The sequence below is a fragment of the Rhinopithecus bieti genome, unplaced genomic scaffold, assembly GCF_001698545.2.
Source record: "Rhinopithecus bieti isolate Rb0 unplaced genomic scaffold, ASM169854v2 scaffold_30957, whole genome shotgun sequence".
NCBI classification, from domain to species: Eukaryota; Metazoa; Chordata; class Mammalia; order Primates; family Cercopithecidae; genus Rhinopithecus; species Rhinopithecus bieti.
Window position 1 is genome coordinate 8723 of NW_016813678.1, and position 13690 is coordinate 22412.

Below are 13690 nucleotides of genomic sequence, written 5' to 3' on the forward strand. Positions count from 1 at the left end.
CAGGAGGATAAGTCTGATCATGGTTTCTCCATCTTGACCTGATTTATAGTGATTATCCCAAGCCTTTTTTCATCAGTAATTTTATTTTTACCTATGTCTGTTTTGTTTCTTGATAGTTATTAGTTAAGTCTGTTTTTCCCCTTCTCATTTCTTTAGCCCTTTGATTCCCACTTTCCATTGTGTTCTGTTCTTATTTCATTTTTAAAGTCTCCTTTTTTTAAAAAAAAAATATTTTGTTATTTTTCTATAGCTCAAATGAAATACTGGTAGGGAATTTCCTTACTGGATTATATTTATTTCAGACTGAATTCTTCATATGCCTTATATTTTCTTCATTCCTTTTTCTGAGGGGAGATGTTTATGTTTCATTTTTGCTAAAGTATATTTACATAGTTGCCATGACATTTATTTCTGTCTTGTGGACGTTTAATATAAAGCAGCTTTATTCTTACCTTATATTGGTTGGTGTAGTGCTCTAGCTTCTACAACATTCCCTTACTGTGGTATCTAAGACTGTTTTCCCCTAGAGTTGTAATTCTAGGGCTGGAAGATCTGGTTCATCCACCTTCTAGAAGTCTGACATCTCAGCCCAAGTTATGGTATTATGAGAATATTTACTCTGTGGCTTTCTTAAATACTGGTAAATACTCTGTACCAGTGTTCCTCTCTCCTGGACAGGAAGATATTCTGTTCCTTTGGGAGCATGCTGCTAGTTTAGTGTGGTGGTCTCTGATCCCTTGGGAGCATGCTGCTAGTTTAGTGTGGTGGTCACTGGAGAAAGTTAGCTAGCCCCAGTTGTATTATTATCCTTTTTGGCTCACTCTAGTTGTAGTTTTCATTATTATCACTATCACCAGGTCAAAAGAAGGAAAACATACCAATTCACTTTTTTTTTCCTCCCTGGATGTATTTGAGAATCCTCAGAATTTTGTGTATTCATCAGTCTAGTATCTGGGGGCTAAAGGGCAGGGGCTAGAGGTGGTGGGTTTAGCAGCTGTGCTACTTATGAATATTCCATTTCTTAAACTTTGGTTACTACTGATGATTTTCCCCCTTTTTGTTTTAGCTTATTTGTTCGTTTTACTTGTCATAGAGTCCAAGGGCTTTTTTGTCTTTACTCCTTCTTAGAAGTTGCTAAGTTATGTGGTATATAGATAATTTATATGAACCAAATACCTTATGTCCCTTGATGTATTTACTTTTAGTCTTTTTTCTTTTTTGGATAGAATGTCAATTTTCATTGTATCATTTTAAGATCTACTGATTTACTGGCTTTTAATAATATTTTTAATAATATTCTTTTTCCCAGATACCATGTTTGTGTGGAAGTGCCCCGTGTTTGCTATGCCGATGCTGTCCTAGTGGAAACAACTCCACTGTAACTAGATTGATCTATGCACTTTTCTTGCTTGTTGGAGTATGTGTAGCTTGTGTAATGTTAATACCAGGAATGGAAGAACAACTAAATAAGGTTAGTCTCATTTCTTATTTATTGATTAACTGAGGCTATAGGGTATATATGTATATGAATAAAACTGATTCAGGGATATTGTAAACAGAATAATCTAGAATAAGACAGTATGTAATCCTAGTTGTAGTTCATAATCTTTTAGGAAAAACAAAGATAATATACGTTACCTTGTTAAGTTCTTTGATGGTGGTACAGGAAATGTACTGTGGTAATACACAGAAAGAAGTATAATTCTAATCAGGTGTCAGAATCTCAGTGGGTCATGGAAAAAAGGATATTCTAAGAATGATTAGAACTTTCATATACAGCGATTGAAAAATAGAAAGCATAATGAGTATGAAAGAGCTTTTTGAGCAAAGTATCTGTACTTTAGGAAGATTAATCTTACAATTAATAAAGTATAAAAGTCAAGCAGTTAAATATGGAGGCTGTTGCAGTGGTATAATCAAGAAGAGAATAGAGAGGACCTGAAGTAAGATTTTCTGGATGTAAAATTGACTGAACCTGGCGCGGAAATATTGGCAGTGATGGAATCATAAATAACAACCAGGTTCTGATCCTAGAAAACTGGGAGGAAAGTGTTGCTATTAACCCAGAAAGAAAAATTTTTAGAGAGAGTCAGGTTATGGAAGGAGATGGGGAACATGTAATAAATTTAGCTTCTAACATGTTGACTTGGTGGTATTGTATCATGTACATGTGTATATGTATATATATATATGTATGTCTTAGTTCAGGCTGCTATAACAAGAATATCATAGGCTGGGTGGCTTAAGACAACAAAAATTTATTTATCAGGTTTGGAGGCTGAAAGTCCGAGATCAAGGGGCCACCATGGTCAAGTTCTGGTGAGGGTCTTATTCCTGGTTTACACATGGTCATCTTACATTATTGAGAGAAAGCAGCAGCTCTCTTCTATCTGTTTTTATAAGGGCATTAATCCCATCCTGAGGGCTCTACACTCATGATTTAATTACCACCTAAATACCCCGTCTCCCACTATCTTCCCATTGAGGGTTAGGCTTTTAGCATTTAATTTTGGGTAGACACAAACATGAAGTCCATAATAATGTACAGCAGCAAGTAGAAAACATGAAGGAATTTAAAAGAAATCACAGCTAGAGACTGCCTTGAGGATAGAAATTGAATGTTGAAACCATGGCATCATATGCTGAAGATCATTCAGAGTGAGCAGAGCTAGAACTTTGCCAAAATCTCTTACTTAAGGGAGTTAGTGGAGAAAGGAAAACCTGGTTCTGATCCTAAAAAACTGGGAGGGAAGGGATAACAGAAAAGAACAAAAAAAATGTACAGGTTCTAGGAAGAAAGTTTTAAGAATGACAGGGATAGTGTCTATATAAAAATGAGATTAAGGAATGTGATTAAGCAGTAGCCTTTGGATTTGAAAACTAGTACATGACTAGTGTGCTGAAAAAGCAGTTCTTTTAGAGTGCTGGGACTGGAAGGAGTGGGAGGAAATAATTTATTCTTATATATATGAATAATAGATGTATTAATAGTTTTGAACAGTAGTCTCAGAAATAGCACTTACACTACCAAAACAAGTATATCATGCTATTCAAGTAGAAGGCAAGTTTTTAAAATGTAAGATAAATCTATAACTCAAAATAAGCATCCAGCATAGAGTTGGTATTATAGTTTATGATTTGCTCAGATGGGGATTTAACTCTTTTTTCCCCACTGGATGTGATTAAAATGTATCAGACTCATCTTGAGTACATATTCATCATAAATTGTAAAGCAAATTCCAGTTTTCTAAACGTTTACTTAAACTATTTGATTACATATAATTTTACTTTTACTTAATGAAAATGATGGATCAAACCCTTTTGTTTTCTAGATTCCTGGATTTTGTGAGAATGAGAAAGGTGTTGTCCCTTGTAATATTTTGGTTGGCTATAAAGCTGTATATCGTTTGTGCTTTGGTTTGGCTATGTTCTATCTTCTTCTCTCTTTACTAATGATCAAAGTGAAGAGTAGCAGTGATCCTAGAGCTGCAGTGCACAATGGGTAAGTTTTCAAATAAGCTTCAATATAAAAGCCTGGGTAGCCTCTTATTGGTAATTGCCAGTTTATCTAAGGAAACCTTAAGGTAAAATAAACTTATACAATTTACAGAATTACTTTATTCATGAATGACAGGGTGAGAAAATCTTGTTTTTACTGGAGAATGTCAGACTTATATATTAAATAATAGTTATAATAACCTCTGATCCGCAGTGTTTTATATTTTCATCCTAAAAAAGAGACTCTGTTATATTTGTGACTACTAAGGGAATAGCTATTTCTCCTTCTCCTCTTAACTTTTGGTGGACCAGTCCACTTATATGGAACTCTCAGTTCCCTAGACGCAGAGAGCAGATTTGTCTAGGTTGGTTGTATTAGACAACCCAGAAAGAAACTTCAGGGTTTATTTATCAATCTTCCTTCGTATAGAGCACTACTTCTGGTACCCTTATTTGACTCTTTTAATATCTGCTGTTGCTTATCTAGTAACATGTGCTACCAAAGACAAAAGGAATAAACAAGTAGAATATAAATATTAATGAGAAAATATGTGACAGGTTGATTATCTTTTATTGTGTTCCTTTAGTCATTGATTATTTTGTTAAATTATTAGAGTTTTAGATGGAGGCATTTATCATGTTTATAAAAACTATTCATTTATACAGTTCACCTTATACTTTGATATATTATCCCACTTATGTGAAATAAGCCTGTGAAATGGAACTAACATTCTCGTTTTTTCATAATGAATTAGTGAGAAATAAATCTTTCTCAAAATTGTCTTAAAAGCAGTTTATATAATTGTTGTCTTTTCTGATAATCAAGTGTATTAGGTTTCTCTAGAGGGACAGAACTAATACGATAGATAGATATATATACAAAGCGGAGTTTATTAAGTATTAATTTACATGATCTCAAGGTCCCACAATAGGCCATCTGCAAGCTGAGGAGCAAGGAGAGCCAGTCCGAGTCCCAAAACTGAAGAACTTGAGCCTGATGTTCAAAGACAGGGAGCATCCAGCATGGGAGAAAGATGTAGGCTGGGAGGCTAGGCCAGTCTAGTCTTCACTTTTTTTTTTGCCTGCTTTATATTCTAGCCCTGCTGGCAGCTGATTAGATGGTGCCCACCCAGATTAAGGGTGGGTCTGCCTTCCCCAGCCCACTGACTCAAATGTAAATCTCCTTTGGCAACACCCTCACAGACACATCCAACATCAGTACTTTGCATCCTTCAATCCAATAAAGTTGACACTCAGTATTAACCATCACAAGTCAGTACTTTGCATCCTTGAATTCAAGTTGACACTCAATATTAACTATCAGAAGTCTACCCATTGTCAACTTGAACCTGAATACACCTCCTGAGACCATACATAATCTGCAAATAAAGACAAAAATAAGGTCATACAACTAACCTTACAACTGAAAACACACCAGTCCCCAACCTAAATACTATTACATAGAGTTAACAATACTTAAATGCTGATGTGAAGTCAATAAATCTTATGTCACATGATAAAGGAGAAAGGAAATGAAAATATTTTCTTAGTACGAGTATATGCATGCATGAACATGTTTTGGACAAAACGAGGAAGTACTCATGACAATTACAGCCCTCATTTCTGCAGCTGGACATGTGGTCGTAGCTGGTATTGATGATTGCCTTCTGCTACCCATTCTTTATTCCCTTTGCCTTCAGCAAGCAACTCAGCAGGTCGTGGTTTCTTTACTGGTGGAGTGACCCAATGATCTCCATAAGCGCCTGCTTTAACTGGGGGACCACCATGATGTTTTGGGTACCCTGGAATCAATGTCAACTCAGAGCCAGTGTCCAGTAGTCCCTGAAATGTCTTATCATTTCCCTTTCTTTTCCAGCCATTAGCTCTGATGCTTCCTCTAGCGCAGTCTGGGCTTTAATCCATTCCTTTCACGTTTTGACTTGCCTTTCTTATCAGATTTTTTTTTTGCTTTGTTCTTTCCAATTGGAAAGATCTATAATATAAGCTTTGGTTCATGGTAATGGTTAATTTCACTCTCTCTCCAAACTAAGTTATCTAAATATGATGATTACCTTGTTTTGTAGTTACAAATATGGCTACAGTCCAGATCATCATAATATCCTCAGAAAGAAGTAGAACATTCACATAAAGAGTAGCTGTTTGTTAAGATGCAGTTAAATGATTTCATATTTGAAATTATTTGATGAATGAATGTTTATTAATAAAATTATGTTTCTTTTGTTTTAGATTTTGGTTCTTTAAATTTGCTGCAGCAATTGCAATTATTATTGGGGCATTCTTCATTCCAGAAGGAACTTTTACAACCGGTGAGAAATCCTTTTTAAGTTGTTTGACATTGATATTTTATAAAGGAATCTGAAATAATTATTACCTGGAACTATAACTCTAATTGTTTGTCTTTTTGGGGGTGTGTGTGTGTTTTCCCAGTTGGCAAAATCAAGATGTTCATATAAAATTTTATTTTCCTTTTTGTGTACTGTGATTTTAAAGGAATTGATAAAATCGAATTAACCAATCACTTATGTATGTTTTTTTTTCCCTTTCAGTGTGGTTTTATGTAGGCATGGCAGGTGCCTTTTGTTTCATCCTCATACAATTAGTCTTACTTATTGATTTTGCACATTCATGGAATGAATCATGGGTTGAAAAAATGGAAGAAGGAAACTCAAGATGTTGGTATGCAGGTAAGCTTTTGTCGCAGAACAACTTCAGTATAGTTCAACTTTGAAGTCAAGAATAGATATGTAGACTAGGTAAATCACTTAAGATTTTTATGGTCTAATTTCCTATGAAGAGGTTTTTAATTTAAACTTTGTGAGTGTCAAAATATCACATTGTATCAGCAACTTGGTGATCAGATCTTTTAGCAGGTTAACTGAGAACATAACCCAAGAACCAGGAAAGAATCCAAAAGAACCTGAATACAAAGCATGTGCACTTTATGGTCTAATTTTCTAGCGTACAATGGGTTAAAGGTAAAATATTAAAGGGAAGAGGATTGCTAGGAATAGATAAACACACAGTGATACAATTCATAAACAGCAGCAAATAAAAAATATAAAAAGCAACTTGGACGTTTTATATAAGTGCAAAGGATGCTTTTATGTGCATCAGTAACAACTAAAGGAATTCCTATAGTGATGTAATTAATGGTTATTTTTAATGATGAGGTCGAGTTCTTTGGGGTTATACTTGAAAACAGATATCACAATTCAGATGCTTACAGGACCAAACCAGGTAACAAAAATGAGGGAACAGGAAGACAAAGTTTAAGTGCATAAGCTTTGTCCAAATAGTAGGGACTACAATGAGTTCGAGAGTATGAATGCCCCATCTAAAGTGCATTGCTACTGCTCAGTTCCATTTATTAGTTGCCTTGTGGGAATGTGAACTCAGTATTGCTTGATTTTTCTAATGTTTTTGAAAAGAAGTCATAAATCTGGATTTTCATGCTAAATGACCTGAGTGTCAGCTAAAAAAAATTTTAAATTGGAGTGCAAACCAGATCCGTTTCTGCTGGCCTAATATTCCTCTCACACAACTAATTTGTGGTGTTTGATCTCAATGGTTCAAGTTAAAATAATTTGGTGCTCAAAGAAACAAGCTTTAGTCATTTGGAAATTTCACTTACATTGAATACCTTGTTCTCTAAATGCAAAATCTAATGCAAGGGTTTCTGTCTCTTTTGTTCCCTGCTGTATCCCCAGGGCCTGGAACGCAGGCATTCAATAAATATTTGTTGGATGGATCCCCTGTCAGTGAGGCAAATCTACATAAATACTTGTATATTAAGCACATATTAGCATAAAGGCTAAACAACTTGTGTATGTTGAAATTTACATAGAAAAAGCATAGGTTGACTTATTAAATAATAATGACTTACCTTTGCATAATATGTATCTTTCAAGATTTTAGTTCATGAGGAAAAGCATCATTGTTATGAGGGCTTAACATTAACAATGAAAATAATTTTCTTAATGCCCTTGTTTACAACTGAGTGATAATGGTTCTTTAAGAATCTTAAGTAATATTCCTCTTATAGTTATTTTTCCTTATTTTGAAAATAATGGCTAACATATAAACATAGTTTGTAAACTCTAATATAGATATCACTAATAAATCATATTAGTTTCTTACTAACTTGCCATCCTTGCAAATGTGTAATAGTGAGATATGTGTAAAAACTAGAATTCTTAAGCAATAAAGGTCAGAATTAATTTTCTTTCCTGCTTTTATAAGCCTTTATAATGCTGACAATGTTAGTTGCTTAAAATATATTTTTTGACAAAATGACAGATTGTTTATAAAACAGGTCCCATTTCTAATTGCTCATATTTCCGATAAAAAGCTAATTATCCAATTATATTTCTTTCACAGCGTTGTTATCAGCTACAGCTCTGAATTATCTGCTGTCTTTAGTTGCTATCGTCCTGTTCTTTGTCTACTACACTCATCCAGCCAGTTGTTCAGAAAACAAGGCGTTCATCAGTGTCAACATGCTCCTCTGCGTTGGTGCTTCTGTAATGTCTATACTGCCAAAAATCCAAGTATGCCCTTTAAAGTATTAGCTTTTATGAAGCTTGTACCTTTTAAGTTTTCAAAATCTAGAATGATGTCTAGAATATTTACCTGTGTTGCTTAATATATTATATACATGTATATATTATTATTTTTTTTTTCTGTAGGAATCACAACCAAGATCTGGTTTATTACAGTCTTCAGTGATTACAGTCTACACAATGTATTTGACATGGTCAGCTATGACCAATGAACCAGGTGTGTTTTGTTTATATTACGTGTTTCTAAAGGTTCTGCAGTTATTGTTGTTGTTGTTTTTTCCAGAAATTGTCTTTTGGTGAGATTAAATTACTTAAAAATTAGGCTCCCAGAGGAATAAAGTATGAAAAGTTTTCATCTTTGATGTATTACTATTTCTTCCCTTAGTTTCTTCCATCACTAACAAAATTATAAGAAGGTTACAATGTATACCTAAGAGAAATTGTGAGTTCATTTTCAGAGCACCACAATAAAACAAACATCACAGTAAAGCAAGTCAAGAATTTTTTGGTTTCCCAATTCATACAAAACTTTTGTTTATCTTACACTGTAGTTTGTTAAGTGTGCCATAGCATTATATCTAGAAAAACAATGTACATTCCTTAATTTGAAAGTACTTTATTTCCAAAAAATGCTGACAGTCATCTGAGCCTTCATCGAGTTGTAATCTTTTTGCTGGTAGGAGGTCTTGCCTCAATGTTGATGGCTGCTGACCGAACAGGGTGTTGGTTGCTGCAGGTTGGGGTGGCTGTTTTTGTATCTTTAAGACAACAATGAAGTTTGCCCATTGATGGACTCTTCCTTTCACAAAATATTTCTCTGTAGCATGTGATGCTGTTTGATGGCATTTGACTCAGAGTAGAATTTCCTTCCAAATTGGAGTCAGTCCTCCTAAACCTGCTGCTGCTTTATTAACTAAGTTTATGTAAATTCTATCTCCTTTGTTGTCATTTCAATAATATTCATAGCATCTTCATCAGGAGTAGATTCCATCTCAAAAAACTACTTTGTTCATCCATAAGAAGCAACTCCTCATCATTCAGGTTTGATAATGAAACTGCAGCAATTCAGTCACATCTTCAGGTTCCACTTACTAGTTCTCTTGCTCTCTCTACCATATCTGTAGCTACTTCCTCCACTAAAGTCTTGAAATCCTCAAGTCATCCATGAGGGTTAGAATTAGCTTCTTTCAAACTCCTGTCAATGTTGATATTTTGACATTTTCCCATGAATCATGAATGTTCTTAATAACATCTAGAATGGTGAATCTTTTCCAGAAGGTTTTCAGTTTACTTTGCCCACCCAGATCCAGCAGAGGAATTACTCTATGGCAGCTATAGCCTTACAAAATACATTTCTTAAATAATAAGATTTAAATGTTCAGATTACTCCTTTTTTCCATGGGCTGCAGAATAAATACTGTGTTAGCAGACATGAAAATATTAATCTCCCTGTACATCTCTGTCAGAGCTTTTGGGTGACCAGGTGCATTGTCAGTGAGTAGTAATGTTTTGAAAGGATCTTTCTTTTAGCAGTAAGTCCCAACAGTGAGCTTAAAATATTCCATAAACCATATTTTCAACAGATGTGCTGTCATCTAGGCTTTTTTCTATTCATAGAGAGGCTGAATAGACTTAGTAGAATTCTTAAGGGCCCTAGGACTTTTGGAATGGTAAACAAACATTGGCTTTCTCTTAGAATCACTGTCTGCATTAGCCCCCAACAAAAGAGTCAGCCTATTCTTTTAAGCTTTGAAGCCAGGCATTGACTGACTTCTCTATAGCTATGAAAGTCCTAGATTATATCTTCTTCCAGTAGAAGTCTATTTTGTCTTTATTGAAAATCTGTTGTTTGGTGTAGCTGCTTTCTCTTTTCTTATTTTTATTTTTTTGAGATGGAATTTCACTCTTGTTGCCCAGGCTGGAGTACAATGGTGAAATCCCCGCTTGCTGCAACTTCTGCCTCCTGGTTAAGCCATTCTCCTGCCTCAGCCTCCTGAGTAGCTGGGATTACAGACCTGCGCCACCACACCCAGCTAATTTTGTATTTTTAGTAGAGATGGGTTTCACCATGTTAGCCAGGCTGGTCTCGAACTCCTGACCTCAGTTGATCCACCTGCCTCAGCCTCCCAAAGTGCTGAGATTACAGGCGTGAGCCACCACTCCTGGCCAGTGTACCTACTTTGATTAATTTTGTTGGCTAGATTTTCAGGATGACTTGCTGTAGCTTCTGCATCAGCACTTAGGTTCACCTTATACTTTTATGTTATGGAGACAGTTTCTTTCCTTAAACCTCAAGAACCTACCCCATCTAGTTTAAAACTTTTCTTCTGCTTCATTATCTCTCTCAGCCTATTAAATAAACTTGAAGCGAGAGATAGGGCCTTGCTCGGGATTAGGCTTTGGCTTAAGGGAGTGCTTTGCTGATTTGATCTTCTATCCAGGTCACTTAAAACTTTCTCCTCCATATCAGCAATAAGACTGCTTTGCTTTCTTATCTATCATTTGTGTGTTCATGTTCACTGGAGTGGCACTTTTAATATCCTTCAAGAACTCTTTCTTCTCTTTGCATTTGCAACTCAGCTAACTGGCACAGAAGGCCTAGCTTTTGACCTGTCTCAGCTTTTCGCAAGATTTCCTTACTAAGCTTAATCATTTCTAGCTTTTGATTTTAAGTGAGAAAGGGAAAACTCTTTCACTTGAATAGTTAGAGGCCATTGCAGGGTTGTTAATTGGCCTAATTTCCATATGGTTGTGTCTTGAAATAGGCCCGAGGAGAGGGATAGAGACAAGGAAATGGCTGGTTGGTGGAGCAGTCAGAACACACACAATGTTTGTTGATTATTTCACCATCTTATATGAGTGTGATTTGTGGTGCCCCAAAGAAATTACAATAGTAACATAATAGGTCACTGTAGAGAGATCACCACAACAGATAAATTAATAATAATGAAAAATTGTTAAATATTACGAGAATTAGCAAAATGTGAAACAGACACAAAGTGAGTACATACTGTTAGAAAAAATGGAACCAGTAGACTTGATTAATGCAGAGTTGCCACAAACCTTCAATTTGTAAAAAGAACAGTATCTGTGAAACGCTAAAAAAAAACAAAAAACAAAAAAACAAAAAAAAAGCAAAGCACAATAAAACAAGGTATGTCTGTAAGAAACTGGGTGAAATTATAAGGGAGGTATCTAATTTGCATAGAGCATATGATCGTTGTATAAAGACAAGCTCTTCAAATTCCTGAACAGTATAATTTTTTCACATTATTAAATTACTCTTCTACCCTGTCACTACCTTGCAATTGAATTTGATAATTGGGCTTTGTAATGCATCTTACTATAGACTAGTTATATTGCATACCATGAGAATAGAATATGTTGAAAAGAGACAAATTAGAATAGAAAAAAATTATTACCTATTAAAAGAAAGAAAATGATCTCTTTTCCTAAAAAATTTATCTGATGTTATATGAATCTCACTGAGTTTACAAACTGAAGGTATTTTATCATAGGTACTTTATAACTTGGAGACCAAGATTTTTTTTGTTTTGTTTTTTGTTTTGATGTATTACAGAAGGATTTCTTATTTTTTTTCCCCAGGCTAAGTAGTTAGAAAAACTTATTAGTAATTTGCTTTAGAGAAGGAAATAGCCTTATTAATTGCTTTAAGGATAGAGTCTTTTTATTTAGGTAAGATGAGTTTGACAGATCTGGGCTTTGTGGGAGAAAAATACGTAATTTTAGACGCCTGTAGTGAATATTTCACCAATCATATTTTCTTTTATATTTTATTTTAATTTAATTTTATATTTTATTTTATTTTATTTTAAGACAGAGTCTTGCTCTGTCATCAGGAGGCTGGAATGCAGTGGCGTGATCTCGGCTCACTGCAACCTCCACCTCCCAGGTTCGAGTCATTCTGCCTCAGCCTCCCAAGTAGCTGGGACTACAGGTGCGCACCACTATGCTAAGCTAATTTTTGTATTTTTAGTAGAAAAGAGGTTTCACCATGTTGGCCAGGGATGATCTCGATCTCTTGACCTTGTGATCCGCCTGCCTCGGCCTCCCAAAGTGCTGGGATTACAGGCATGAGCCACCGTGCCTGGCCTACTTTCTTCTTTATAAAAGAATAAAACTGAGTAAGCAAGCAGTAGGTTGTTGCATCTTATTGGGTAATTCCCCCGAGGCATTTGCTGGAGTCCTTATAACTGGTTTTTGTGTAAGCCATCTTGCTTTTTTAACAATGTGCTGTATCAAATGGATAAGCTTCATAAAGTCCATTTCATAATCTCAACATATAATAGAAAAGCCAGTGCATTGTGGTTTATAATCTCTGAATTTTCTTTCTAAATCTACTAGAATTATACTAACCTTGGAAAGGTCATCTATATTCCTGATTGTAGAGGTAATTCTCTCTCAGCTCTCACATGTTGTTGAAAATTAAATGATTTAACTTTTCCAGGTACTTCTATAAAATCAGAATTATAACACTTCAGAGGTCTTATTCATAAGTGCAAGGTGTCTTCAGTTATTTTTGTTATACTGATGCCTTTTCCAGCAATTGTTTTTCAGTTTGCAGGGGTATAGAGAGTTAAACATAACTTTTGTTTGCTCTGAAAAACATTTTTTCAATATATTCTAACATTTTAATTTGACTTTGTGTTACAGAAACAAATTGCAACCCAAGTCTGCTAAGCATAATTGGCTACAATACAACAAGCACTGTCCCAAAGGAAGGGCAATCAGTCCAGTGGTGGCATGCTCAAGGAGTTATAGGACTAATCCTCTTTTTGTTGTGTGTATTTTATTCCAGGTAGGAAAAACTAGGGAATTTTTTTCTTTAAACAAGAAGTCTAGCTGTTTATTTATGAATCATTTCTTTTAAAAATATTCTTTTCTTTCTCTCCTCCTAAACTCTCTTTCATACAGCATCCGTACTTCAAACAATAGTCAGGTTAATAAACTGACTTTAACAAGTGATGAATCTACGTTAATAGAAGATGGTGGAGCTAGAAGTGATGGATCACTGGAGGATGGTGACGATGTTCACCGAGCTGTAGATAATGAAAGGGATGGTGTCACTTACAGTTATTCCTTCTTTCACTTCATGCTTTTCCTGGCTTCACTTTATATCATGATGACCCTTACCAACTGGTACAGGTATTTATATTTCATGAAAACTCTGGATGTGTGAATTCTGATGGCGTTTTTATGATTCTCTTGTGAAACCATGATGTGATATGAAGTACTTTTTATCCTGATATATTTCAAAACGTACAGCTAAATGAATAGTGAGATTAGCATGAGAAATGCAATCTTCGGCCGGGCGCGGTGGCTCAAGCCTGTAATCCCAGCACTTTGGGAGGCCGAGACGGGCGGATCACGAGGTCAGGAGATGGAGACCATCCTGGCTAATATGGTGAAACCCCATCTCTACTAAAAATACAAAAAACTAGCCGGGCGACGTGGCGGGCGCCTGTAGTCCCAGCTACTTGGGAGGCTGAGGCAGGAGAATGGTGTGAACCCGGGAGGCGGAGCTTGCAGCGAGCTGAGATCCGGCCACTGCACTCCAGCCTGGGCGGCAAAGCGAGACTCCGTCTCAAAAA

General features: G+C 35.5%; 1 protein-coding gene across 1 annotated transcript in view; it reads left to right on the top strand.

Annotated features, from left to right (window-relative positions):
• Nucleotides 1–1309: 1309 nt before the first annotated feature.
• SERINC1 (serine incorporator 1) overlaps nt 1310–13690 on the top strand; it is a gene marked incomplete at its 5' end in the record, with an annotated part of 16486 nt that continues 4105 nt past the window's right edge. Inside the window, 8 exons of the mRNA XM_017848883.1 lie at nt 1310–1471; nt 3333–3502; nt 5746–5825; nt 6066–6203; nt 7897–8066; nt 8205–8295; nt 12753–12897; nt 13014–13244. Coding sequence (XP_017704372.1) covers nt 1310–1471; nt 3333–3502; nt 5746–5825; nt 6066–6203; nt 7897–8066; nt 8205–8295; nt 12753–12897; nt 13014–13244 — 1187 coding nt within the window. The remainder of the gene's footprint in view (nt 1472–3332; nt 3503–5745; nt 5826–6065; nt 6204–7896; nt 8067–8204; nt 8296–12752; nt 12898–13013; nt 13245–13690) is intronic.